A 26,842-nucleotide genomic window follows, 5' to 3' on the forward strand; every position below is an offset into this window, starting at 1 on the left:
CAGTAAGGGAAGAGATGTGTGAAATGTGTTTAGAGCATATATTGTAGCATACTATGCATTAGTTAAAAGTCAATAACTAGGCCGGGCACGGTGGCTCATGCCTGTAATCCCAACACTTTGGGAGGCTGAGGCAGGCAGATCATGAGGTCAGGAGATCGAGACCATCCTGGCTAATATGGTGAAACCCTGTCTCTACTAAAAATACAAAAAATTAGCCGGGCATGGTGGCGGGCACTTGTAGTCCCAGGAACTCAGGAGGCTGAGGCAGGAGAATGGCGAGAACCCAGGAGGCAGAGCTTGCAGTGAGCGGAGATCGCGCCATTGCACTCCAGCCTGGGCAACAGAGCGAGACTCCGTCTCAAAAAAATAAAATAAAATAAAAAGCCAATAACTAGACGGACATACAGCAAGAAGGAAAGGTCTTAAAAACAATGTTGACTGAAAAAATCAAGTAACAGAAAGAGCTCAAGACCATATTACCATTATGTAAATTACAAACACATTACACACAAAATAATATATATTTTACAAAGATAAATACATATATCCAGGAAAATATATCCAAGATAAGAGTAGACATTTATATGAAAATAGGAAATGGGAGTAGGAATTAAGGATGAAGGAAAAAAAATAAGAGAGTAAGAAGAACTTTGAAGAGATTAAAAATTATACTGTATTAGGACCTGAGTTGTATTGTAAACAGAAGTCTCTGCTCCTAAGTTATACATATGTACACATGATAAAGAACCTAAGGATGAGGTTCAATCTTTCAGTCTAAAGAATCATTGGTATATAATTTTAAAAATTAAAACCAATCTAAATTATTGTTAGAGTTTATTACATTATGGGAAGTGATGGGAGTAGGGTGGCATAGACAGATGCATATTAAAATTTTCTTATTAAAAAAGAAGACATGTATTTGGTTGATTCTAGGTGCTGATAGACAAAAGTGAGTTTTAAAATATGAATTAAAAGTTTTAGGGTAATAGCCAGGTGCAGTGGTCCCAGCTACTTGGGAGGCTGAGGCAGGAGGATCACTTGAGCCCCAGAGTTCAACAATACAGTTTGAGCACGATCGTGTAACTGCACTTCAGCCTGGGGTGATAGGGTGAGACCCTGTCTCTAAAAATAAAAAAAAGTTTTAGGGTAACCATTAGAGATATAGACATGAGATTTCTTGCTTTAAACAATTAGTGAAAAGATTGGAATTGAAAGAAAACTTAGTGCTCACAAGAAGAAAAAAAAGAAAAAGCATAGGTAAATAGAAAACACACTAATGGTAGAAATAAGCTGAAATGTATTAATAATCACGATGTGAGTTAAATGCTTCTATGAAAAAAGACTCATTAAGACGCATATAAGGAAAAATATGCAGTACTATATTGTTTTTAAGATATCCTAAAATAAATATTCATATCAAACAAAATAGAGGCCCAAGTCAAAACCAAAATTATTTATCTACCTGGGATATTTTACGACGATTAAAATACACAACTTACCAAGATAAAAGTCACAAACCTAATAACAGAGAACCAAACCAACTTCACAGTAAAAAAAAAATGCCAGAAATGCAAGGAGATACTGACAAATCTACAACAGTGGGGATAGACTTTAATATACCTATTTCCAAAGTTAACGCACCAAGTAGACAGAAAATTATTTTAGGGAGAATCTGAATAACATAAGTGCGCCCTTTATTAAGTTGTTACTATTATTATTTGTAGAGACAGGGTCTCACTCTGCTGCCCAGGCTGGAGAGCAGTGGCGTGATCATAGCTCACTACAGGCTCAAGGGATCCTCCTGCCTCAGCCCCCAGTAGCCAGGACTACAGGTGCATGCCATCACACCCAGCTAATTTTTTATAGAGATAGGGTCTCGCTCTGTCATCCAGGCCAGAGGGCAGTGGTGTGATCATAGCTCACTGCACGCCTGAAACTCCTGGCCTCAAAACAATTCTCCAGCCTTGGCCTCCCAAAATAACTGCCACTGTGCCCGGCCAGTTATTAGTATTATTTTTAACTTCGAAATCTATCTTTCTTTATTCTGCTTTAGAATGCTGGAGCTGAGGCTCTCAAAACCGTATTTCTGCTTTGACTGCTGGTTTCCTGTTAGACTCTGACAATATGGGTGGTGCTAAAGGGAGACTGCAAAGCTGGAAGAGGAAAAAGGGGCTTATCTCTTCCTATCTGCTTCCCATGGGTTTCCTGACTGCTTGTGCTTCCTGTGAATGCCACTGGTTTTTGGTTTGTTTTGTTTTTGCTGTAGTCTAGCAAGTCTTTCCCCAGCAGTAGCTGAATCTAGTTTGCAGTTTTTCCAACTTTTATAAACTAGCTTCACTATGACTTCTCCACAGGCACCAGCACCAGCTGGCCAGTATCCTCTTCTCAGAGATCTGGGTCTCAGCTACATGAAGCCCATCATAGCTCAGAGACACCAGCAGCCAAGCTGCACCGCTTCCCCAGAGGTCTAAATTTCAGGTGTCAGGAGCACCTCTTCCAAACTTCTAAAGTTGCATAATTTCAACCTCATTCTACAAAGAAAACTCCAGGCTCAGGTGGTCTCGTGGTGAATTCTTCCAAAATTTAAGGATAAAATAATAATAGTATATAAACTTTCCTAGGAAACAGAAATAAAACTTCCAAAATACATTTTATCAGGCAAGCATAACCTTGATTATAAATCCTAACAAGAATACTGTAACAAAAGAAATCAATACACCAACACATCTCCCAAACATAGATGCAAAAATCCTTGACAAAGAATCAGCAAATTCAATTCGTGATATTCACCATGACCAAGTGAGACTTTCAGAATAAACTCTCAGAAGTGTATTTCCACCATGAGGCTAGAATTTCCGGAACAAGGGGTGTCACTCACCTGTCCGGTCAACATCCTTTTTCATGGGCAGTACAGTATAATCCAGTTGCTCATCTGAGTCCTCAAGCATCCTTGGCTTGGACTGCAGAATGAATTGGGGCTCTTTTTGGGGACTTCCCCTGCCTCCATTCCAGTCCACTGACTCGTCATAGAGCTGAACTTGCTGTAGGTATGGGATCCTGATAATCCTGTTTTCATCCAGGCTTAACTTCTTCAGTCTTCAATTAAGGAAAGTGAATACAGAATCATAGCAATAATGATACCTCAGGATTGTTTACCAAGCAACTTTAGGGAAAAAACATGGAATCAGGCTTGGATACTTATTCCTCTTGTGTGATGTTGAGCCAGTGACTTACTCTCTCTGGGATTCAATATCCCTGTCTCTAAAATGGGGATAATATTTATTAACCTTTCAGGGTTCTTGTGAAGATTAAATGAGGCAATATGTAAATGGCCTGGCACAAAGTAGTATTCAGCAAATGGTAGTTGAAACCAAAGTAAATTTTCCAGAGAAGTAAAGCTTAACAATGTAAATGCCACTATTTTCTTTACTTCAGTTAGAACTCAGGAATCAAATTTCTCTTTCTGATTCTCATTATTTTAAAAAATTTTTCTGTCTCTACTGTCAGGGTCCGAATCCTATCTTGGGTAAAATCTCTTCCTGTTTTCCTTTCTCTTTGCTGCTTCTAATTCAGTCATGTGATCAGAAATGTCCTCACTCATGGCCATTTTTATGGAGGAGCCAAAGCTCAGAGGGGAGAAATGACTTACCCATGGCCACACAGTAGAGATAAATTGTGGAGCTAGGCTTTAAACCCAAACCTTTTGGCTTCCAGAACAGCACTCAGAGTGTGAGCAAGCCTGGGGATTAGAGGAGGCCCAGCAGAGAAAGGCTTATGGCTTTACCTCCTGAGCCCAGCCAGGCTGGCAAAGCAACTGGGGTTGGAAAGTCTGTTGTCATCCAGCATCAGTGTCTCCAGTGCTGGGAACCTCAGGATGTACCTCTTGCTTGTCAGCGATGTTACAGATGCCTCCCTGTGAGTGCAAAGATCTTGAGTAATGAGCAAGGTCAAGGGACAAACTCCACCATTCCCAGGAAGCCATGGAGGACAGGGAATCAATTAGGAGGACTAACCAGCTTAGGAATGTTCTAGTGCCCAAAAGAGGTCCCCATAGGAATGCACAGAAAGTATAATTCCTTCCCCACCTTCTCCTTTCCCAAACACTATTATACATACCATATCGTCTTCTGTATGGAGAAAGGTTACATACATCATTGAGACCAGGTTAGGGCAGGGTGGGAGACTGTATAGGTAGTGCTTATAGAAAATGCCAGGTGAAAGAGGCATGACCAAGCTGGAGGGAGCATTCTGCAGATCACTGCACAATTTTGACTCAGGAAGACTCCTTCTTATGCTATGTCACCTAGTAGACTGGTAACTATGGGAGCACTAGGAGACAATGCCCTTGTCATAGACCACAGCTTTGCCACCTAGTAGGGTAAAGTAGGGTGGGTTGAGGGCACCACCCCTGGCTGCAGTGGGGCTCTCTTCTCAAGTGGCTTCATAAAATGAACACATGAGTAAGGAGTGGAGAAGTTTCTTCTTAAACTCAAACTCTCTGAAGATTCCCAGAAATACCTAAGAGTGAGATTTATGGGGGTGATGCCCTGAATTACAGGGGTGGGCAGGAAGTGGTGGCATTTTAAGTACCGCCATTAATGTGACCTCATTTGTGTCCTCCAGGTAGATGAGACCTAGGTAACTCTCTTCCACACATGCAGATGACGCAAATAACATTTTCATTCTTCCCTCCATACTGTGTGCCACCCACACACCAAAATAGTACACATTGGCACAAATGCATATAGTATACACATATATAAGCCACAAACACACACACAACAAGAGGAAGGGAAACAAACATTTCTTTAGCACCTACTGCATTTCTGGCATTGTGCGATGTGTTTTACATGTGTTATCCAAGGATAGGTATTATTTATCTCCTTTACAGATTAAGAAAATGAAGCTCAGAGCAACTTACCTGAAGTCTCATAGCTAGAAAGTGGGACGACTCAAACTAGAACCTGGGTCTGCCTGACTCCAAATCCCATGCCCTTTCCACTGCCAAATCACACCTTTCGCATTCACCTCTACTAGCCCCATGTGGATTAAATGGTGGGGAAATGAAAGGGGGAGCTGATGCCTGAGCTAGAGAGGGCTTAACAAAGGTTGGCAGTGAGTTCAAAAGCTAGGACAGTAATGTATACCTGAAGTCAGGGATATTTCACAGGTGAATTTAGAGAGTGTATATTCTAAATGAATGTATTACTAATTAATTTGTTCATTCACACTCATGAATTTCTTTAACATATATTTACGTGGCCAGGTACTGAGACTACAAATAAAAGAACACATCCCTCCCCTCTAGGTGGAGTAGGTGGACACACAGCCTGCGGTGAGACAAACACTACAAAAGAAGTATGTGGGGAAGGCGCCTATTCGGGAAAGGCAATGTTTAAGCAAAACCATGAGGAATGGAGAGGGAATTGTCATGCTTTTAACCAATGTGAAAAAGAGAGAACAGGGAAAAAAAAAATCTCTTCATGGCTGGCTCTGTAACATAATTAGAAGCTATAGGCAGCCATGTTTCCCATCATGGGGTCTAGAAAGACACAGGCAGCCCACCTGTAAAGAAAAACGTGGCAAGTCAGAGAGAGGAGGAGGTGTGAAAGCTGAGAGACAGAACTTCCAGGCTGCTCCACAGTGCTCAGGGTCTACGTTCAGCATGACCCTCAGGCATGGCTGTGAGATTCCCCAACGTTCGTACAATCAATTCCCCCTTGCCTTTTTTTCTGTATCCTAACACTGACAGACTTCTATAGATTATGACAGTTCTGACTGGAAAAAGGGACAGGTCAGATAAACTTTCAGAAAGAGACCTGGCAGCAGTGTGGGGAACAGGCTTGAAGTCCAAAGACCAGAGACACTTAACAGAGAAGGCAGGAAGCTTTTATAGTTCATAATATTTCAAGGTCACGGGTGTGCCCTTTCCTCTTTCTGGAAGGACCAACTTTCGTACATTGAATTTTTAATCTCTATCTGAGAGCTATTACAGAACAGTGCACAGCAGCTGTGTTGATTTATAGTTGATTGGCCAATCTTTATTTTACTCTAGTGAAATATGAAACAGCTAAGAAATAAGCCTTTAAAAAATTCCTCTTAAGCTCCATAATGCAGAAGCTGGCGCTGTCTTGTCTCTTATGACAAGTTACACTACTTTGTCTTTTTAAAGTTCCACCCTAATTATAGCATGGGAAAGTTTCATTTTTTGTCTTTAAAATAGACATCTTAAAATAGAGGGGCAGCCATCAGATGGGTGAGAAGACAGATGTCTAGCTTCAGAGGAAAGCAGCAGGCTTTCCCACCGAGCCCCTCCTGTGGCAGTTTTGGAAGAAAAGCTCTTCAAAGTGGCAAAGTCTGTCAGTAGTGGAGAAGCCGGGGTTTCCAGCTGTTCAGAGTGGTGCTATTTTTATTATCATTTCTCTTGCCAAACAGAATTAATACTACTTAAAATCTGAGAGATTTAATGAAAGTTTTTCAGAAGCTAAGGGTATGTGCAGTGGTTGGATTCAGCAATGGGAATTTGTGTACCATATTAGAAGATGCATGGGAAGGGTGGCCAGGATCCCTGAGCTCTGGCTCCAGTGCTGCTGCTGCTTTGCTTGCTGTGTGACTTCCGGCTAGTGTTCAGCATCTCTGGGCCTAGATCCTCTATCTATATGGTAAAGGGGGATTTCTTTTACTTTACACTGTAAGACTTTGGATTAGGCTAAAAATATTGCTCAAAAGACTGAACCAAGGGCTGCAACAAACAAGATGAAATTTAGCAAGTACTTACATTAGGACAAATGTCAGATCAGCTTCTGTGTTAAGATACAGAATACCAACTGTGCAAACACACAGAATAAGGGAGACATGGCTCAACAAACTGTGTGTGTGTAAAAGGGGATTATGATGTGGCTACTAAAAAGCTAGTATCCTTTCAGGTGGCGTTATTTGGAATATAGTGACTAAAAGAAAGGAGGTAACAATTCATCCTCTGCTCTGTGCTGGTCGTGCCTGAGAACGCTGACTTGTATGGTCTGAAGCAGAAAGAGAGTAGGCCTAATGAAAGAGCCAAAGTAGCAGATTCCAGCTCAAAACAAGCAATAGAGTAGTCTACGGATAGAATGGGTCAATATGATTCCCCTAACTCACCCAGAAAAAGAAAATAGCAAGAAATGGAGACACAAATAGTTCAGAATAGATGAGGTATATGATGAATGGAAAAAGTGAAGAGAAAGGAGGATGGAGAGGCAGGCAGAGTCAGGCCATGAAAAGCTTTGAGCGATATTAATGGAGTTTATCTTTAGGACAGTGGGAACCTGCTAAAGGACTTTAAGCAGGGCAGTGATAGAATCACATGTGCATTTCAGAAAGATCACTCTGGCTGACAGATAGGAGGATAGGTTGGGAGGCAAGAAACTGCAGACTGGGACCAAACAGGAGGATAACAGCAATGAGCAGGTTTGAGAAGAATTTAGAAAGTACAATTCACAGCACCTGGTGATTGACGTATGTGTAGAATGAGGGAGGCCAAAATTTGGGCTAATGCTTAGGTTCTAGCCTGGACAACTACACAGTAGATGGGAAGAAGTGCCAGTCAATGAGGCCAGGAAAGGAAAGAAAGGAGGAGAGAGCGAGAAGGAGGGCTTATTGGCATGGGGATGTGTGTGAGGAGTTTGATAAGTAGGCTAAACAGGCTTATAGTTCAGAAGACTTGCGAAGAGAGGAGGCCACCAATAAAGAGTATAAAGATTAAGAAAAATAGTAGGTTAAGGGTGTATGACTGGGGAGCACCAACGTTTAAGAGGTTGGCAGAAAAGGAACCCACAGAGCATACTGAATCTAGATAGATGAGTGGGAAGAAAATAATGACAATGGTATTGGTCTGGAGCCCCACAGCTTTATTTTTATTTTTGTAGAGATAAGGTCTCACTACGTTGCCCAGGCTGGCCTCAAACTCCTGGACTCAAACAATCCTCCTGCCTCAGCCTCCCAAAGTGCTGAGATTACAAGTGTGGGTGACCATGCCTGGCCAACCCACAGCTTTCAAAGCGTGCTGATTTCAACTGCTACTCTGATGCAGGTAGGAATACATTTATTCTCCCCCTCATATATAAGAACATGAAAGTGCAGGGTGGGGGAGACTTGCCTTATTTTATGTAACTAGGCTTTCCATTGAAAACAACTAGAATGATGAATAAAATATAAAAAGAAAAAAGATCCATCATTTTATTTATTTTCTTTTGTAGAGATGGGGTCTTGCTGTGGTTGCCTAGACTGGACTTGAACTCCTGGCCTAAAACAATCTTCCCACCTTGGCCTCCCAAGTAGCTGGCACTACAGGCACACACCACCATTCCCCGTGGTGGTGGATCCATCATTTTAATATGTATAAGAGATGTGAAGAGAGTAAGGAAGCAGTTTGCCAAATCTAAAAACCCAGAGGGAGAAACTTAACATAGGAAGCCACTCAAGCCTTGAGGGCATATACTAATCCTGTTGAAACTGAACTATGGTTTGACAGTATCATGGGGCTAGAGAATCAAAGCCCAGGGTACCCTGAAGGTGGGGAGTTTAATCAGAGACCCTTTATATGAATTTCGGATCCTAAAGGGATACACCTTCAGGGTGAAATTAACCAAAACTAAACCCATTCTTCTTATCCCATAGCCAGGAGAAAACCATCTTGGAGTGAACAGAGAAGAAGGGGAAGGGCAGACTGGTCCTCTTGCAAAACTGTAGCCCAAATCTGTATCATCAGAGTGGTTCAGAAAACACCCAGTCAGGAATTTAGCTTAAGCTGATTCCATACTGAGTGACTCTAGGTACCAAAATAAATAGAAACATTTATAGTGTTGCAAACTAAATAATGTGGGATCAACTCTTCCCTGAGTAAAAAACTAGAAAACCCAGACAAAATATACATTTAAAAACAATCTGCCTTAAGATACCTGGGAACTAACAAGCTGTGAAGAATTATGGCGCTAAGATTTGAAAAAAGAAGGAAATCCAAAGGGGTTCATGCAACACTTTTCCCCTAGGACTGTCTGCTGACTCCAGAAGTGGCTGAGAGTCTGAGAAGTTGAACAGAGATTCTGACAACCCTGCTGGGCCAGGGGCTGAAAATCGGAATCCAAGGCATGCCACAGAATAGAAGCCTGACTATTCATGCTATAAGTTAGGTCATTAGAAAACCAAACCCTCGGAGGACGTATACACTAGAAATAGTATGGACCTTGCAGAGACTGAAGACTAGCTTCAAATAATTTCAATTTTTATAATTGAATTAAGATGATTTGAAATTATTAGTGATGTAGATCACCAGAAAACCCTTGATCTGGTGGGCAAAAAGTGATTTGAGTTGTGCAAAGAGCGAGCCATGGCCTCTCATTAAGTTCCTGACTATTTACATTTAACTTAAAACTAATTAAGCTTAAATAAAATTGAACATTCAGTTCCTATATCACATTAGCTACATTTCAAGTGCTCAAGAGCTCAATATGCCTAGTAGCTACACTATGAACAACACAGATATAGAACATTTCCAACATTGTAGTAAGTTCTACTGAACAGTGCTAAATTAGGCCTTGTAAGGATTACTAGACAGTGTCTGCAAATTGGTGCTAATCTCTGGGGATATGAAAGGCATGGTGGACCATCACTCAAAAGTGGGGGATCATAAAGGTCAGATGGAAGAATGAAAATTTAGCCAAAGTCTGTTTCACAATGGACCCAGTGGAGTCATAAATCTACCCTGAATGTGTAACTGAAACAGACATACTAAACAACTGGCAGAACACTCACATTTATTTACTGAGCAACAAAGTATAGCCCATTATAGTAGGAAGTGTCCAATTGAAACTCCAGGAACTTTTCTTCCCAATAGTAAACCAAAAACAATACTGAATCCCTGAGGTAATTGCAGAGATTACTGCCATCACTAAAGGTTAAAAAGATGGAAGGATAATGATTCCTATGACATCCCTGTTTAACATCTCTTGTTTATTTAAATTGTGAAGAAGATATCCTTTATTTAGCTTGTACAGAAAACAGGTTTTGAAGAATGATTGTAGATTACTGTAAGCTTAATCAAGAGGTGACTCCAACTTTCAGCTGCTATTCCAGGTGTGGAATCTTTTTACTGGAGCAAATCAACCACGCCCCTGGCACTGTGGATACAGCTAAGGACCTATCAAATGTTTCTTTCTCTTTATCAATTAATAAGAACTACCAAAAGCAGTCTGCTTTCACCTGACAGGGACAACAGTACACCTTTGTCCTCTTCTCTTCGGGCCATATCAACTCCGGGATCTTGGTTATTTTGATATCCTACAGATTATCATGCTGATTGGACCTGGCGAGCAGGAAAAGTTGCAAACACCCTAGATGCCTTAGTAAGATACCTGTGTGTTGCAGGATGGAGTTAAGCCCCCTCCCCCATCAAAATTCAGGGTACTATGATATGGATTAATTTTTTGTTGTTGTCCAGGTATCTGAAGCATGTTGTGATGTACTTCTAATGTGAAAGACATAATCCTGTACCTTGCTTCTTATTTATCTTACACTACTTGTACGAAAAAAATCACAAAGTTTCACTGGCCTTTTTGGATTTTATTTTTATTTATTTTATTTATTTATTTTTTGAGATGGAGTCTCACTCTGTCGCCCGGGGTTGGAGTGCAGTGGTGTGATCTTGGCACACTGAAACCACTGCCTCCCAGGTTCAAGCGATTCTCCTGCTTCAGTCTCCTGAGTAGCTGGGATTACAGGCACCCGCCACCGCATCTGACTAATTTTTGTATTTTTAGTAGAGACAGGGTTTTGCCACATTGGCCAAACTGGTCTCGAACTCCTGACCTCAAGTGATCCACCTGCCTCGGCCTCCCAAAGTGTTGGGATTACAGGTGTGAGCCACCGTGCCCGTCCCCTTTTTAGATTTTAGAAGTGACATATAAAACATTTGGTGCTGTTCTAACTCATTTACTAAGTATCCCACAAGGCTGCTAGTTTTGAGTGAGGCCCAGAGCAAGGCAAGGTTCTACAACAGGTCCCAACTGTAATGCAAGTTGCTCTTCCATTGGGCATATGACTCAGCAGGTCCAAATGGCTTCTAAAGGACTATGGCAAATAGGTGTGCTGTACAGATAGGGTACCATACATCCTGGATTTCAATGATAGCCTGAGTTTTTACCTGTTATCGCCAAATAATTATTAATACTGTCCCTTTTCCCTCTCATATATGTCCTGGTTTGGATGATAAAGTACATGGTCATTCTATGAATACAGCCTTTTCTCGGTACCCATAGCAGATTCATTTTTGAGCAAAGTTATGCCCTATTCTGCAGATAACTTTTTTTTTTTGAAAAACAATTTCTCGCTTACTAGTGCACGTTGGTAGAGGCCAAATACCTGACCACAGGATACTATGTGATCATGCAACCTGAGCCACTCATCATGAACTGAACATACAACAGAACTCCCCCATCAAGTGAAAGCAATATTTGAAATCAGGCTCCAGCAAGTCTGGAAAAGTTGCAGGAATATATGGCTCAGATTCCTATGGTGCATACTCCTGCTGTACCGCTACCTCTCCATCAACCCTTAACTAAGGTCCTGCGGCCATTTAATACAGGAAGAAAAACCTCTAGCTGGGTTTACAAATGACTTAGCATGATATGCTGATACCTTCTCAAAGTCGACTATTACAATATTATAGCCCCACACAGGAGTGACCAAAAACACAGGGGAAGAGAAGTCTTCTAAGTAGGCAGAACTTACAGCAATGTATCTGATTGGCCATTTGCTTGGTCAGAGAGATAGCCAGAAATACAGATCTATACTGATTCATGGGCAGTGGCTGATGGTTTAGCTGAATAGTCAAAGCTTGGAAAAAATATGGGAAAGTTGCTGAAAGTATAGAGAAAAATTATGTGACTTAACCTCTCAGAATGGATAGTGTGAAGATTGTGTCTCATATGACTGTTTCCCCAAGACTATCCCCTGTGGCGGAGACTCTCAGTGGTCAGGAAGATAAGGTAACCCATTCCATGAATGTCAGTTGCCCTCTTTCCCTTGGTGGCAGGGATGAAGGCTACACACTTCCTTTCACCAGAGCAAATCTGGTTACGACCCTTGCTGAGTACTCAACCTGCCAATGGCAGAGGCCACTGCTGAGCCCCTAATACGGCACCATTTCTAGAGGGATTATACAGCTGTCTAGTATCAAGTTGACTTTAAAAAGCAGCAGCAAGTTTTCTTTACTAGATTATAAATGTATTTTTGGATACAGATTTGCCTTCCCTGCCCACAATGTTCTACAAGTGGGAATTAGAAACTGTTGATACAATAATACTAGCTTTTGTAATTGCCCATGTATTTACCTTTAATGAGAGCTTTATTCCTTCTTACAGCTTTGAGTTACTGTCTAGCATCCTTTTATTTCAACCTGCAAAACTCCCTCTAGTATTTACGCAGGGCGGGACTGGTGGTAATGAATTTTTTTTACCTTTTGTTTATCTGGGAATGTCTTAATTTCTTCCATACTTTGGAAGAACACTTCTGCTGGATGTAGGATTCCTGATTGACAGGTTTTTTTTTTCTTTTAGCACTTTAAATATTTAATATATCAGCCCACTGCCTTCTGGCCTTAAAAGTTTCTGACAAGAAGTCTGCTGATAATCTTATTGAAGATTCCTTGTATGTGATGAGTTGCTTCTCTCTCACTGCTTTCAAGATCCTCTCTGTCTTTTAACAGTCTGATTGTAATATGACTCAGTGGAGGTCTCTTTGAGTTCATCCTATCTTGGAGTTCACTGAGCCTCATGTATGTTTATATTCATGTCATTCATCAAACTTGAGAAGTTTTAGGCTATTATTTCTTCAAATAATCTCTCCGTGCTTTCTCTCTTCTCCTTCTGGGACTTTCATAATACATAGGTTGGTTTGCTTGATGGTATCCCAATCCCACAGGTCCCTTAGGCTTTGTTCAAGTCAATCTTTTTTTTTCCTCTTGTTTCTCTGACTTGATACATTTAATTGTTCTATCTTCAAGTTTGCTGATTCTCTCTTCTGACTGCTTGAATCTGCCTTTGAAACTCTCCAGTGAACTTTTCATTTCTTATTCTAATTTTCAGGTTTAAAATTTCTTTTTGGTTTCTTTTTAGGTTGTCTATCTCTTTGTTGATATTTCCATTGTGTTAATATATCATTTTCTTGACTTTATTCATATCTTTCATTAGTTCTTTGAAAACCTTTAAGACAGCTGTTTTAAAGTCTTTATCTAGTAAGTACTCCCTTTCTCAGGGATAGTTTCTGTTAATTTTTTCCTTTGGATGGGCCATATTTTTCTGTTTCTTTGTATGCCTTGTGATTTTTTTGTTGAAAGCTGAATATTTGAATTTGTTAATATGGTAACTCTAGAAATCAGATTCTCCCCTTTACCAGGGTTTGCTGGGTTTTTTTTGTTTCATGTTTGATTATTGCAGGCTGTCTCTCTGTCAAGGATCAGGCTGATAATGTAAATGTAAGTTCTTCTCAGGTCTTTTCTAAGCCTGTGCATTTCTCTGGGTATATGTAGTGACATTCTAATTTCCTCTGTATATGCAGCTGCTTTTGAATGTCCTAGACTTTAATGTCTGGCTCCCAAAAGATGGGGAAAGGAATGGGGATTAAGAAAAGAAATCTTTTAAATTCCCTGGAAGTCTCTTCAGCTGGAGCAGAAAGGGCTTACGACAGTTGTGGATGGGTGTGTGTGCAACAATGGTTGTGTGCCTCTGTGTGCACCTCAATGACCAGAAGTAGCAATCAGTGATCACAGCACAGATCTCTAAAATTTGGAGGACAGGGATCTTTTTGTCCACCCTGGCTCCTGCAAGCTGCATGTGAGTTATCCAGTGAATATATTTTTTATTCTAATTTTCAGGTTTAAAATTTGAACCATGAGATTGGGAGTTAGGGGATGGGTAGCTGCTACCAGGTTAAAGCTGTAATTGACTGAAATTAGTTGCAATTTGTCATCTAAATCTTCCCCTGGAAGACGTAAACTTTTAATAGAGTGTGAAGATTATTTGTGTCCACAGTTTCAAAATTGTTACATCAGACTGATTCTGCCAATGAAATTGTTGTCTAGATGAGGAGACAGATTCTTGGTGCTTCCTACTCCATCATCTTCCCAGAATCCTCTAGTGAAATAGTCTTTGATGATTTATCTGCTATACCAATTAGATACAGTTAGGGAAGTTGGGACCCTAACTTAACAGCATAGGATATCACATAAACCAAAACTGATACTGTTTTTCTCATAACTACAACCTAAGGGCCTAGGAATTAATGGAAATGAAAGTAGCTCCTCTTACAATTATATCTAATAGTCCACTTGCAGAATTTTTGCTTCTCATTCTACAATTTTTGGCACTTCTGATTTACAGGTCTTAGTTCCTAAGGAGGTACTTTTACCAGGAGACACAATCATGGTTCCACTGAACTGGAAGTCGAGATTGCTACCAGCCACTTGCATTTCTCATTTCACTGAACCAACACTCAGACAAAGAGGGGCTCATTCTACTGGCTAGGTGACTGATACTGTTTATAAAAATAAATATAATTGCTGTTACACCTTGAGATTAAAAAAAAAAAAAAGTATCTTTGGGACTAGAGTATTATCCTCCTCTAAGAAGTTCCATGTCTTTTAGTCTTTTAATGAAGACTACAGCAACCCAGTAAAAGCAGGACCTTAAAGGACTCAGACCCTTCAGAAGTGAAGGTTCAGAAGACCACATCAGTTAAAGAACTCCAACCAGCCAAGGTGCTGGAAGAGGACAAAGGAACATTAAATAGGTGATGGAAAAAAGGATTTACAAATATCCACTATGGCCTCCTGACCAGTTAAGAAAAGATCACTGTAGCAACTATGCATATTTTCATGTGCATTTTCTTCCTTCCTTAGTGTGTGTGTGTGCGCACTCGCATGCACACTTAAACTGCTAGTGGTGATTGACTTTACAACTTAGTTTTTAGGATACAAAATATCCATAAATTTTTTTAGAAGAGAAAATAATATCATCCAGCGATGGCTACAGTAACTGATGGAACTGTGTCTCATCCTTCTAGAGGAGATGGTCAAAGTGTCTTTGGTATAAGAGGAAGAGTTCCTTCATGTTAGGTAAACGCATGTTGCAGTTGCTATTGCTGTATGGAAATTAAATATGGAGGGAAGCAGGAGGGTAGATATTGGGGTTCCAAGGGTTGAATGGTGCCAGTTATCTGCCTATTTGCTCTCAGCCTTCACCCCTTCCTTCTGTGTTCTTCTACGTATTGTAGGGGGCTGGAGTGATCTCCTTAACTACACTTCCCAGACTGCCTTTCCAACTGTTGGATACTGCCAGTAGAAGGGATTCATAAGAGACTGAAGGCCAGAGCCAGGGAGAAGCAACTCTCTTGTTTGGCTTCTGATAGCATTTCTGGCAGCAGCAGCAGTGATAGTGCAACAGCAATGGCAGTACTAACCATGGTAACTGCGTTGGCAGAGATTCCAGCCTTGGTTGAGGCATCACATCTTCAGCAGGTCTACAATTACAGTGACACCCTCCCTGAAAGCCCAGCAGTGGATATAGACTTGTTGACTTCAGTTTAGCAGTGTTGCAGCTTCAGATCTCTGGTTATCAACTCTTCTTACTTTTTGTTCTTCCCATACCCCTCTTCTCCACTTAGCTCTTCCATCCCTTCTAACAGCCATGTAACCAATTCCCTCTCTTTATCACTGGTGATATTTTAGGTGGAATAATGGTTCTCTGGGTATGATTTTTAAGAGTGCTTACCTTTTAGAGCTACATACTGGAATATTTATAGATGAAATAATATGAAACATTTATGGCTGTATACATCTGAGATTTTTCTTCAGAATATTCCAGCAGGGGGCGTGATGGGGGCACAGATGAAACAAAGATTGGCCATGACTTGATAATTGTCAGGTGATAATTGTTGGTGATAGGTACCTGGAGTCAATTTTATGATTGACTCTAATTTTATATGTGTTTAAAAACTTTCCATAACAAAATACCAATTACCTCTCCCTGCCAAGAATTAATAAATGAATAAACCAATCAATAAACCAATGAATACCATCTATTTGTGATACCTTGAGTGGGTTTTGTATTTCTGTCTACAGCCCGACTGGCTCATAGAGAAAGCCTACCTAAGAATGAAGCCAGGACCCGACAGAATGGCTCCTGTGAAGAAGGGTGGCAAGAAGAAAAAGGGCCGTTCTGCCATCAATGAGGTGGTGACCCGAGAACACACCATCAACATTCACAAGTCCATCCATGGAGTGGGCTTCAAGAAACGTGCCCCTTGGGCACTCAAAGAGATTCGGAAATTTGCCATGAAGGAGATGGGAACTCTAGATGTGCGCAACTGATACCAGGCTCAACGAGGCTGTCTGGGCCAAAGGAATAAGGAATGTTCCATGCCGAATCCATGTGCTGTTGTCCAGAGAACATAATGAAGATGAAGATTCACCAAATAAGCTCTATACTTTGGTTACCTATGTACCTGTTACCACTTTCAAAAATCTATAGACAGTCATTGTGGATGAGAACTAATCACTGATTGTCAACTATATCAAATAAAGTTATAAAACTGCAAAAAAAAAAAAAAAGAATGAAGCCAACACCAAGGAAAACAAAGATGTCTTCATGTGTATGACAGAACAAGTAACAGACTAACAGAAGCTGTACACATGCTCAAGAAATAGAGATGCACGCAGAGACCTGACAACATCCTGTGCACCTATATCCAGCCAAAGCATCCAGCAGATTGACCTCATGATTTTTCACATACATGAACCAATAAATTCCCATTTTGTTTAAGCTACTTTGAATTGGACTTCTGTTACTTCCAAACAAAACAACACTAACTAATGAAACCCCTAATAAATGATCACTACTATTATCTCAACCCCCTTGAGCAACTAGCCAACCACAATCATCACTATATAAAATCTAAGTAACTTATTACATATATACACATATATATATAGGCATAAGCCACAATAGAATGTGCTAAGTATTAAATTAACTGTGGAAACACTAAATTAAACTGATCCTTAGAGAAGGGATTAAGAGGCATGGGCTAAGGCAGTCAAAGAAGGCTCCTGGTAGGGAAAGGAGGAAGGTCTGAGCTGGGCCTTAGAAAATGTGCAGAATCTACATGAGAATATAATTTAACGGTCATGAGTATGGTCTCTGGAGTCTGATAGACTTGATTCAAATCCTGGGTCTGTTACCAACTAGCTTTGCAACTTTGGGCAAGTTACTTAAACGTCTGTACTTATTTCCTCATCTAAAAAATGTGGATAATAATAGGAGACCTACCTCACAGAGCTGTTATGAGGATTTAATGAGTTAACATACATAATGCCGAGAACAGTGTCTGGCAGATTGTAAGTACTACATATGTGTTTTTATTACTATTAAGAGGAAGGACCAGCCAGAGGAATGACCTCAGCAAAGGTGCAGAGTGGGAATGTACAAAGGTTATCTAGAGACCAGGGAACAGACTTACTAAGCTGACACGGGGGCTCATGAAGGAGAACTGTCTGGCAAGACAGTTTACAGATGACCAGTCAGAGGCAGGGAAAGTGGCTTGCCAAACACCTGGATCTCTCCTAACAGCACACAGGAAACTGGGGGCGTGTGTCTGAGGCCTTTCTGGGAGCTTCAGTAGGTGGCATTATCCCTGCTTTGAGCACTTACAGCCTATCTTTATGGCACTTCAAGCTGCTATGGGCTATTTCCTTGGATATTTGTACACAAAAACACAGAACGGACTCCAGGAGGCAGAACTTACTGCTCTGCGACGGCCAAATTGGGCGGCAGGGAGGTGAGGCCATTGCCTGTGAGGAGCAGGACACGGAGGTGTGGCAGAATCCCCAAATCACAGATGGCCTCCACAGTCAGGCTGTTGAAGGAAAGGTCCAAGAACTGCCATGCAAAGATGAAAGATGGGGAAGGTAAGCACTCTGTGTGACAACAATGCTCATATATGATGTGGGAGCTACTTTCTAGAGTGCCCCATCGCCCACAGGACAAAACCCTCCTGGATCTCCAGATTAACATTCAAGGTCTACTAGAGTCAGTACCCAACCGGTTTTCTAGCCTTAGTTGCCACTACAAATCTTTGTTTATCCTGTAGTGCTGGGCAAATAGACTCCTCCCCGCTCTTTGCCTCATCCACCTATAAATCTTTGCTTGTGCTTTTTGCTTAAATGGGAATGCCCTTCTTCCATGTATCCTAATCCAAGCCCCCAAAAGACAGCTCAAAAGCTGCCTCCCTGTAAAACCTTCTCAATTCCCCAGACAGATGGAATCTCTACCTCCCCTAACTTTGACTGCTTTATCTAAACTGCTCTCAGGGTACTTATCAAAGTCGGCCAGGTATCTGGCATATGGATATGCCTAGCACAGTGCTTGGCACACAGTGGTGGACTAGATCATAAACTGGTACTTGGAAGACTGTGGGGTCAAGTGCCATGCCACTGTAACACTGTATCCTTGTGTTAGCATAAGACCTGGCACAAAGTAGGTGCACATAAAAAATGAGCTGAATAAACTGGCTTCAGTGGCTCACGCCTGTAATCCCAGCACTTTGGGAGGCAGAGGTGGGCAGATCATGAGGTCAGGAGATTAAGACTATCCTGGCTAACACGGTGAAAACCCGTCTCTACTAAAAATACAAAAAATTAGTCAGGCGTGGTGGCAAGCGCCTGTAGTGCCAGCTACTCAGGAGGCTGAGGCAGGAGAATCGTGTGAACCTGGGAGGCAGAGGTTGCAGTGAGCTGAGATCACACCACTGCACTCCAGCCTGGGCGACACAGCAAGACTCTGTCTCAAAAAAAAAAAAAAAAGACAAAAGAAATAAACTGGCTTATGAGGACAATAACCCCAAATTGTCACCCTATTGTCAACCACCTTCTAACTGGCCTTCTGGATTCATGACATAGTTGACTGGGGTCAAGGGGCCAAGGGGTCAGTCAGAAAACTGTGTTTCTCTGCAGAGACAAAGACAATCAGGATAAATGACATCTGTCCAATATTTGTTCTCCTTCTCCTAAGCCTCCGTAGACACTATATATACAACTTGGCTCCATTCCATCACCCCTATTTCTTATGTGCTTCCCTGTGCCCCCCTCCTCAACATACATTGAAGTCTATTGAATGGGGTCAGTTTCAGCAACTTATTCAATTGGTACAGGAGCAAGTCTTTGGTCAGCCACATCAGTATTACATAGTCAGACATATACACGCTACAGATTACCCTCAGAGAAGGACTGGGTTTGGTCTGACTTTGCTGTAATAATTGATAGCTCTGCAGACCTGGGTGTAAGTCCTGACTAACCATGTGATATTAGGCAAATTACTTAATCTGGGTTTCCTTATCTGTAAAGTAGAAATAAGTGGTTCTTATGTAAATAAAGCCTTTATCTTGGAGTCTAGTTTATAGTAAATGCTTAATATTGGCTGTCATCATCATCATCATCATTATTTCATTCCTCAACCCTATGCATAAGGCTTACTTTGTACCCGTCCCTGCCCTTTAGGAGCTCCCAGCCTACTCAGCTAAACACGTGTATATGTTCATTATGTAGCAATGCTGCTGGGATAGATGTCTGAAGACAGACCAATCAGGGCACAAAGGAAGTAAATGGTCAGGTCTACCAGGGGATCAGGACAGGCTTCACAGGGTAGGTAACATCTGAGCTGTCCTCAGAGACCAGTAGGTATTCACCAAATTGTTAAGGGCAAAGAGACATTCAGGGCAGTAAGTGGCATGTATAGAAGCCAGGAGGCAGGAGGCAGCCTTGCTTGTTCTGAGAACCATGAATAGTTTGGGTATGACTGAAGTCCCTGGTATAAGAAATGGCTTGATAAGACTAGCCAAGTACTACAGAAGTGCCCAGTTCATGCCACCATCAGCAAATTCCAAGGTTTGAGGGTTCAGACAATGAGGCGATCCCACTTGGCTGGAGCAAACAGAGAAGCCTACAGGAGGAAGACCTGGAAAGGTGTCTGAGATAAGCACAGGGAAAAGTAGGGAACATTCTCCCCTCATACTCATGTGTGAACAGTCAGCCTATGGATTCTATCTACCTCCTTAATATCTCTCATACTTGTTCCCTCCAATCTATTCTATCTACCTCCTTAATATCTCTCATACTTGTTCTCTCTAATCTATTTTTTATACAGAAGCCAGAATGGTTTTTCTAAAATGCATTTCTGACCCTATCACTTAGCTTAAAACCCTTCAATGGAGCCCTATTCTCCTTAAGGCATAAACTCCTCAGCAAAGTTTCCAAGGTTCTCCTCAGTCTCTTTTCTGCTACCCCTCCAGGTTCACATATCGCTACACTCTACTGTGTCTCAGTCTCTATTCCAACCATACTGAGCTGTTTCATTAGGGTTCTAGCTCAGAAGCTGGCCTACTGCTATTTTGTATAACCCATGAGCTAAGAATAATTTTTGCTTTTTTCTTTTTGAGACAGGGTCTCATTCTGTCACCCATTGGTGTGAACATGGCTCACTGAAGCCTCAAGCTGCTGGGCTCAAGTGATCCTCCTGCCTCAGCCTCCTGTGGGGTCCACAGGCACGCACCACCATGCTATTTTTTTTTTTTATTTTTGTAGAGACATGGTCTCATTTTGTTCCCAGGCTGGTCTTGAACTTCTGGGCTCAAGTGATCCTCCCGTCCTGGCCTCCCAAAGTGCTGGGATTACAGGTGTGAGCCACCCTGCCCAGCCAATTTTTACAGTTTTAAATGGTTGAAAAAAAATAAAAAAAAAGAATAAGAGTGTGTTTCATGTACAAATTATGTGAAGTTCAGATTTCAGTGTCACGAAGTTTTAGGCTGGGTGCGGTGGCTCACACCTGTAATCCCAGCTCTTTGGGAGGTTGAGGTGGGCAGATCACTTGAGGCCAGGAGTTCGAGACTAGCCTGGCCAACAAAGTGAAACTCGTCTCTACCAAAAATACAAAAATTAGCTGGGTGTGGTGGTGTATACTTGTAGTCCCACCTACTTCGGAGGCTGAGGCGTGAGAATCGCTTAAACCCAAGAGGAGGATGTTGCAGTAAGCCGAGATTGTGCCACTTACTCCTGCCTGGGTGACAGAATGACACTGTCTCAAAAAATAAATTAATTAAAATAAATAAATAAAGTTTTATTGGAACACAGCCATGCTAATTTCTCATTTGTTTATATATTGTCTATGGCTGTTTTCCATTATACAACAGCAGAGCTGACTAGTTATGATTAGTTATGACCATATGAACCACAAAGCCTAAAATATTAGGCCTGCTGTGCAGAAAAGGTTTGCTGACCTCATTCTAGCTGCTTTGGCTATTTAATGTAGGATCTGAATTTGCTTTCTATAGAATTAAGGGCAATTTAAAGAAATGAATAGCCTTAGAATCAGAGGCCACAGAATTTCAGAGCTGACCCAGAATTTACAGAGGGGAAATGTTGTCCCAGAGAGGGTACGTTGTTTGGCCAGGTAGGCATGGCAAAGTACTGGCAAAACAAAGACAAAAGGTCTTCTGACTGCCAGGGCAGGGCTCCAGCTGAACCTTCTTCAGATCTGTAATCCGAGAATCAAACCATGGCAAAGTTAAGTTTTTCTAAATTGACTCCTGAAGAATTATTCTACTCTGGGCTTTTCCTCCTGGGGCAGCCTTTTTGGCAAACAAGAACAGAAGATTCCTAACCTGGCTACCACATCTGCTGAGTCACATCAAGTTTTATTATACATCAAAATATTCATTACTGTGAGCTGCAAATTCAGGATATTTGACAGGTTTATCCTTCTTCTAGGGAGCCCTTGCAAATTACAGACAGATGAAAACAGATGACTGGGCAAGAGATTTCCTGTTTTCATTTATATTCTGCATCTTAACTTTGGTCTGCTCTCTTACGTAAATACCCTTTCGTAAGGGTAGGTCTGCTCGATAAATCATCTTTATCAGATGCGATCACACTATAAAGTAAGGCCTCCAAAAAAGTCACTCATGATCAATCACTAGATCAAAGCTAGTCAGTTGTGGGGTCAGAGCATATAGTCATGTCTCCTCCCTTCAGCCCATTGGCACTTGAAACAGGGGTTTGAAATGGTAGGGGAAGAAGACAAGATGCATGGTACAATGCACAACACAGGAGCTCAATGACTACTCTCTGAAAAAGTAAAAGAACAAATAAATGGAAGTTCTTAAGAAGCTCCCAGGCTCAAAGGTCAGGGACATGGCTCCCTGTATCTCTAGACCATCTGAAACCTGTTTCCTGCTGTCTATTCCAAAATCTACTATTAAATATTTATAAACACAGAAAAAAATGCATCAGTTGTTGTAAACTTACTTTCTCTCTATTTTATTCAACTTTCAAGAGCTTTGCTTCCTAGACAAGTGTGAGGACTACTTTTGTCCCAAATCATAGAAAATTACTGTTATCTTCAATATGACTTGAGACCATGGAGAGAAGGTTCCATTACAGTCAGCAGAATATGCTTTAAAAATGCAAAGATATATAATCCAATTTAGGAAGGTGGCTATCCCAAGAGGTTAAAACCTTTTAAAGCTTTGGCATATGAAGGCCATCAACTCTGAAAAACTCACTCTTGTAGAAGGTCCCCCTCACTGACAAGACCAGGTTAAGTGAGGCTTTTGTGAAGAATGGCTGACCCTTGATGTTTGCAGACGAAATCACTTAAGTTAACAGCTTTTTGGGGTCAACCTCAAGGTTCATGACACGCAGACATTTTACTGAGATTTGACTCTGAAACACTTCTACTCCAGGATGTGGAGAAGAGTCTATTACTCAGTGAGTGAGCATGGTCAGATGCCCAGCCCCACACATGGCTCCACCTCTGTTGTCCTTTACTCTCCACATGTGCCGTGACTCTCAGGTAGTGACAAAAGCTTTTTTCCTTTGTAAAAAGTGGCCCACAAATCTTCATGAAAGCTGAATAAGTAATCAACTTGAACTATGAGGACAAGTGCAGAAAATGCATGACTATGGGAAAATTTAGGAGAAAACCAAGAATGCAAACAAAATTTTCTGTATTTTCTAATTTGGGGTTTGAAGAACAGCTGTGAATGTACAAATGTTCAAGACTCTGCTGCTGATCCCATAGGATCCCTATTCATACTCATCTCCGAGGTTATGGACTAGGCCTACAGCCTGCTCTATCCCAGCCACCGAGACTGATTCAGCTCACTTAGACCAGGATGAGTCTCTGGAATCAGTCTATAATGTTTCTAGTTGAGGTGATCCAATCTGCTTCACCTAGCTCTTAAGCTCCATGGCTCCTCAATCCCCACTAGATCCAGATCCCCCTCAAAACTCTCCCTCCTTCAATACTCTGTTTTAAAACTCACTTTTCTGCACAGACTCCCTTGGACATGACCTTTGGCATTTATTTTCCAGGACCATGCACCATGGTTAAGTCTTTGGTATCAACTATTTGCTGACACTTCTACCATTACCACCACCTCCATCACTATAACTACCCTTACAACCCTCACCCCCACCCTCCCTGGAGGCCAGCAATGAAGCAAGGGCCTGGCTGTACAGGCCCAGCAAGCCCCTTCCCAACAGTTATAATCAGTGAAGCTCTATGCTCATTCCTTACAGGGGAACTTGGTGGGCACCAAAAACTTCCTATCTCCAACTTACTTCTAATAACTTAAAGTCTCCATATTTCACGTAGATAGTTTTGATGCCATTAAATGCGAGATCCAGTTCCTTTAGGGCTGGAAACGTGTGAAATGCCTCTACATGGGGAAGAGAAAGAGAAAGTCTGCAGCTTGTAAAGGACTTAAGAGAAAGATATTAATAATTACCATTTACTGTATCCCTACTGGGTTAGGTCAGGCACTGTGTAAGGTACTTCACATACATGGCCTCTAAATCTCTAACAACCCAGAAAAACAGGGATTGCTACTTCCATCCTATGGCTGACTAAGGCTCAGCCAAGCTAAGTGATTTGCCAGAATGGAATTGCTGGTAAGTGAAAGAGCCAAGAACTGAATCTAAGTCTGCTCAACAGCAAAGCCCATTTTAAAAATTATCTTTATTAATCCTGATTACAAAAATTAAAACACAACTAAGAAAAACAGTCAAACATCACAGAAAAATAAAAAGTTCTGTTTAATCCCAACATCCAGAGACAAGTATTAAAAGTTCCATATATAGCACTCAACTTTTTCTCATGTATATATCAAAATACACACATACCTCTTTTAACAAAAATAGAGTCATACTGCACACACTGTACTGACTTGCTTTTTCCCTTAACAATATAACTTAAAAGATTATTCCATGTCAAAACATAAAGATATGCCTAATGTCTTCTGATGTTCTACAGTATAGATATATCCTAGTTTACTAATCCATTTCCCTATTGGTAGCCTTTAGGCTATATGAATAAAAGGTAAGAAACTATATGAATAAAAGTTTCTCTCTTTGAATGAGAACTGAACTTTTTCTAGCCTTGTTCCTCTGGTAACCTGAAACCAATGGTATAGTAACTGCATTTCCAGGCAGTATCACTTGTGGTAAAAATCACCCTAGATTGGTAAATTACATCTGGGCTAGGAGAAACTAAATGAATGATAAACACCTGAAGGGGGCACCATAATTTTGGGCTTCCCTGTGTGTAGTGATTCCTATAATTCGATATATCCTTTGCGGAAACTCTAGGAGCTATGCCTATAAGTGTTACAACGTATATTGGCTCCTGTGAGGAAGGAGATTTCTAAGCCAGGGTGGCTTTTGCATCCACCCAATGACAGTCTCACTGTCTTGCACCTGAGCTGACACTGGGGGCCGGATGGAGGGGCACAAAGAATGCCTCATGGATGCCTTTGGGAACTCCATTGAAGAGAAACTCCTGATGCTGTTGTACTGGCATTCTGTGTGGAATTACTTAGAGCCTTCTAAGTGAACCTGATGTTAAATATGGCCCATGGTAGTCTTGTAAGTCAGAATGTTCAGTAGAACCTAATAAAGGCTGCTTTGTGAATATTTCCGGATGTTTCCAATGAACAGCCTTGTACGAGTGTGTTTCTATAGAATAATTTCCTGGAAGTAAAGCTACTAGATTAAAGGCAATGACTACTTTAAATTTTAAGAAACATTACCAAATTACCTGCAAGATGTTACACCAATGACTACACTTCCACAGTTCAATGCAAGAGTATCCATTTCCCTACCAATGCTGGCTGTCATCAGCCCTTTTCACTTCTGCCAATATTTGACAGGCAGAAAACAGTATCTTGATCCACTGTAATTATTAGTGAGGTTGAACACCTTTTCATACATCTATTGGCCTTTGTATTTCCAACCCAAGCTCCTGACAGACCACCCTGTCTCCTAAAGGGCAGGGACTTCATCATATGCTTCTTTGAAAACAATCTTCAAACTCAATGCAACAAAACTGAACTTATCCTATTTCCCTCTGACTTGCATTTTCTCTGATGTGCCCTGTCTCAATGAAATGCCCCTTGATTCCTCCCTCTGCCTACATCCCTATCAGTCTATCAGCTACCAAGTCCTGTGGTTTCTACTCCTCCTAAATCCCTCTCTGTCTCTCTCTCTCTCTCAATCCTCTGCACCCTTCTTGTCACAATCCTGGCTCAGGCCTCATCTCCCCTCCCCTAAAAACCTGAAATAATCTCCCAGGTTTCCTGGCCTCCATCTTCTTCTTCTCTTATAATCCACTGTCCTCACAGCTGCCACTGAGCTTCTCTATTTAAAAACCCTTCCAAGGCTCTCTTTTGCCTGCAGCACTAAGTCCAGTTCCCTCCTGGTCCTTGATAATCCAGTCGCTGCCAATCTGTCTAGTTTCAATTGTCCCCCACATGCTTCCCTTGCAAACATACAAAACCTTTTCAGTCTTCCTGATCAGGCACTGCCATTCCACATCTGCTCCAGCAGCCGGAAATGCCTTCTTACCTTCTAGTTCCTGAATCACTCCTATTCATTTTTCTGGTCTCAGCTTAGGTGCTCCTCTTCTCAGAAGTTCCTCCTGACACTCTGGCCTGGCTTGAAGTCCCACATATATGCTTGCATAATATTTCCTGATTCTCTCTTTCACTGCTCTCCCCTCATCCTGCTCTATCTGTATCTGAGTCCATCTCTCTCACCAAACCACGAGCTCACCAGAGCAGGACTGGATGCACTCATTTCTAAAAGTCAAGTATTCACATAGTCCTAATACCTAGCAGGGGTCGCTGTGGACTTGCTGAGTAACAGAAGACTTTATGCTCCTACAGGAGTACTTTACAGGCTTAGAAACATTTTTATACACCCATCTCATATGAGCCTGCAAGGTATCCTGCAAGGGGAGGAAAAAAAGAAGGGAATTATCTCCATTGACATATAGAGAAGTAGCAGATCACAGAAAAATGTTCTAAGTAGGTAGCGCCAGAGCAGGACTGGAATCGAGGTCTTTGTGCTCTCCAGCACCCAGCCTATTGTACTCCAAAAAAGAGATGTGTGGCCAATCATGGATGGATGGATAGACAAATCCTAACACAGGTGAATGGCTGTGCTGGCTAAGAGAAGGAAAAGAGCTTTCAAGAGAAAAAGCTTACCTAGAGGCAGCAGGTTTTCTGAGGCATTGATATAAATCACAGAATGAAAATGCTTGAAGTCATTTTCCTTGGCCTGTAGGAAAGCATTTCAGAAAAAAAAAATCCACAAGATTAGTTCCCTGCCTAGAAGCCTTGCTGAAGCTTCAGGGCCACTGTCAGAAGAAACAAAGACCTAAAGGAATAAGGGACATCCTTAGCACAGGAACAGCCACTTGAGTGCTGT

At 41.4% G+C, this 26,842-nt stretch overlaps 1 protein-coding gene and 1 pseudogene across 18 annotated transcripts in view; one reads left to right on the top strand and one right to left on the bottom strand.

Moving 5' to 3' along the window:
• XRRA1 (X-ray radiation resistance associated 1) overlaps positions 1–26,842 on the bottom strand; it is a 103,272-nt gene that overhangs the window by 57,818 nt on the left and 18,612 nt on the right. For 7 of the 18 annotated variants that reach the window (XM_009246836.3, XM_009246838.3, XM_063728209.1 and 4 more), the window contains 5 exons: positions 26,620–26,692; positions 23,699–23,796; positions 17,830–17,963; positions 3,785–3,913; positions 2,879–3,096 (listed from right to left, as the gene is read on the bottom strand). In XM_009246836.3, coding sequence (XP_009245111.1) covers positions 2,879–3,096; positions 3,785–3,913; positions 17,830–17,963; positions 23,699–23,796; positions 26,620–26,692 — 652 coding nt within the window. The other 11 variants (XM_054524817.2, XM_054524816.2, XM_054524819.2 and 8 more) reach the window with 9 other exon arrangements.
• LOC112135442 (large ribosomal subunit protein eL31-like) lies at positions 4,399–16,732 on the top strand (annotated as a pseudogene).

The sequence above is a fragment of the Pongo abelii genome, chromosome 9 (genome assembly GCF_028885655.2).
Source record: "Pongo abelii isolate AG06213 chromosome 9, NHGRI_mPonAbe1-v2.0_pri, whole genome shotgun sequence".
Lineage (NCBI taxonomy): Eukaryota > Metazoa > Chordata > Mammalia > Primates > Hominidae > Pongo > Pongo abelii.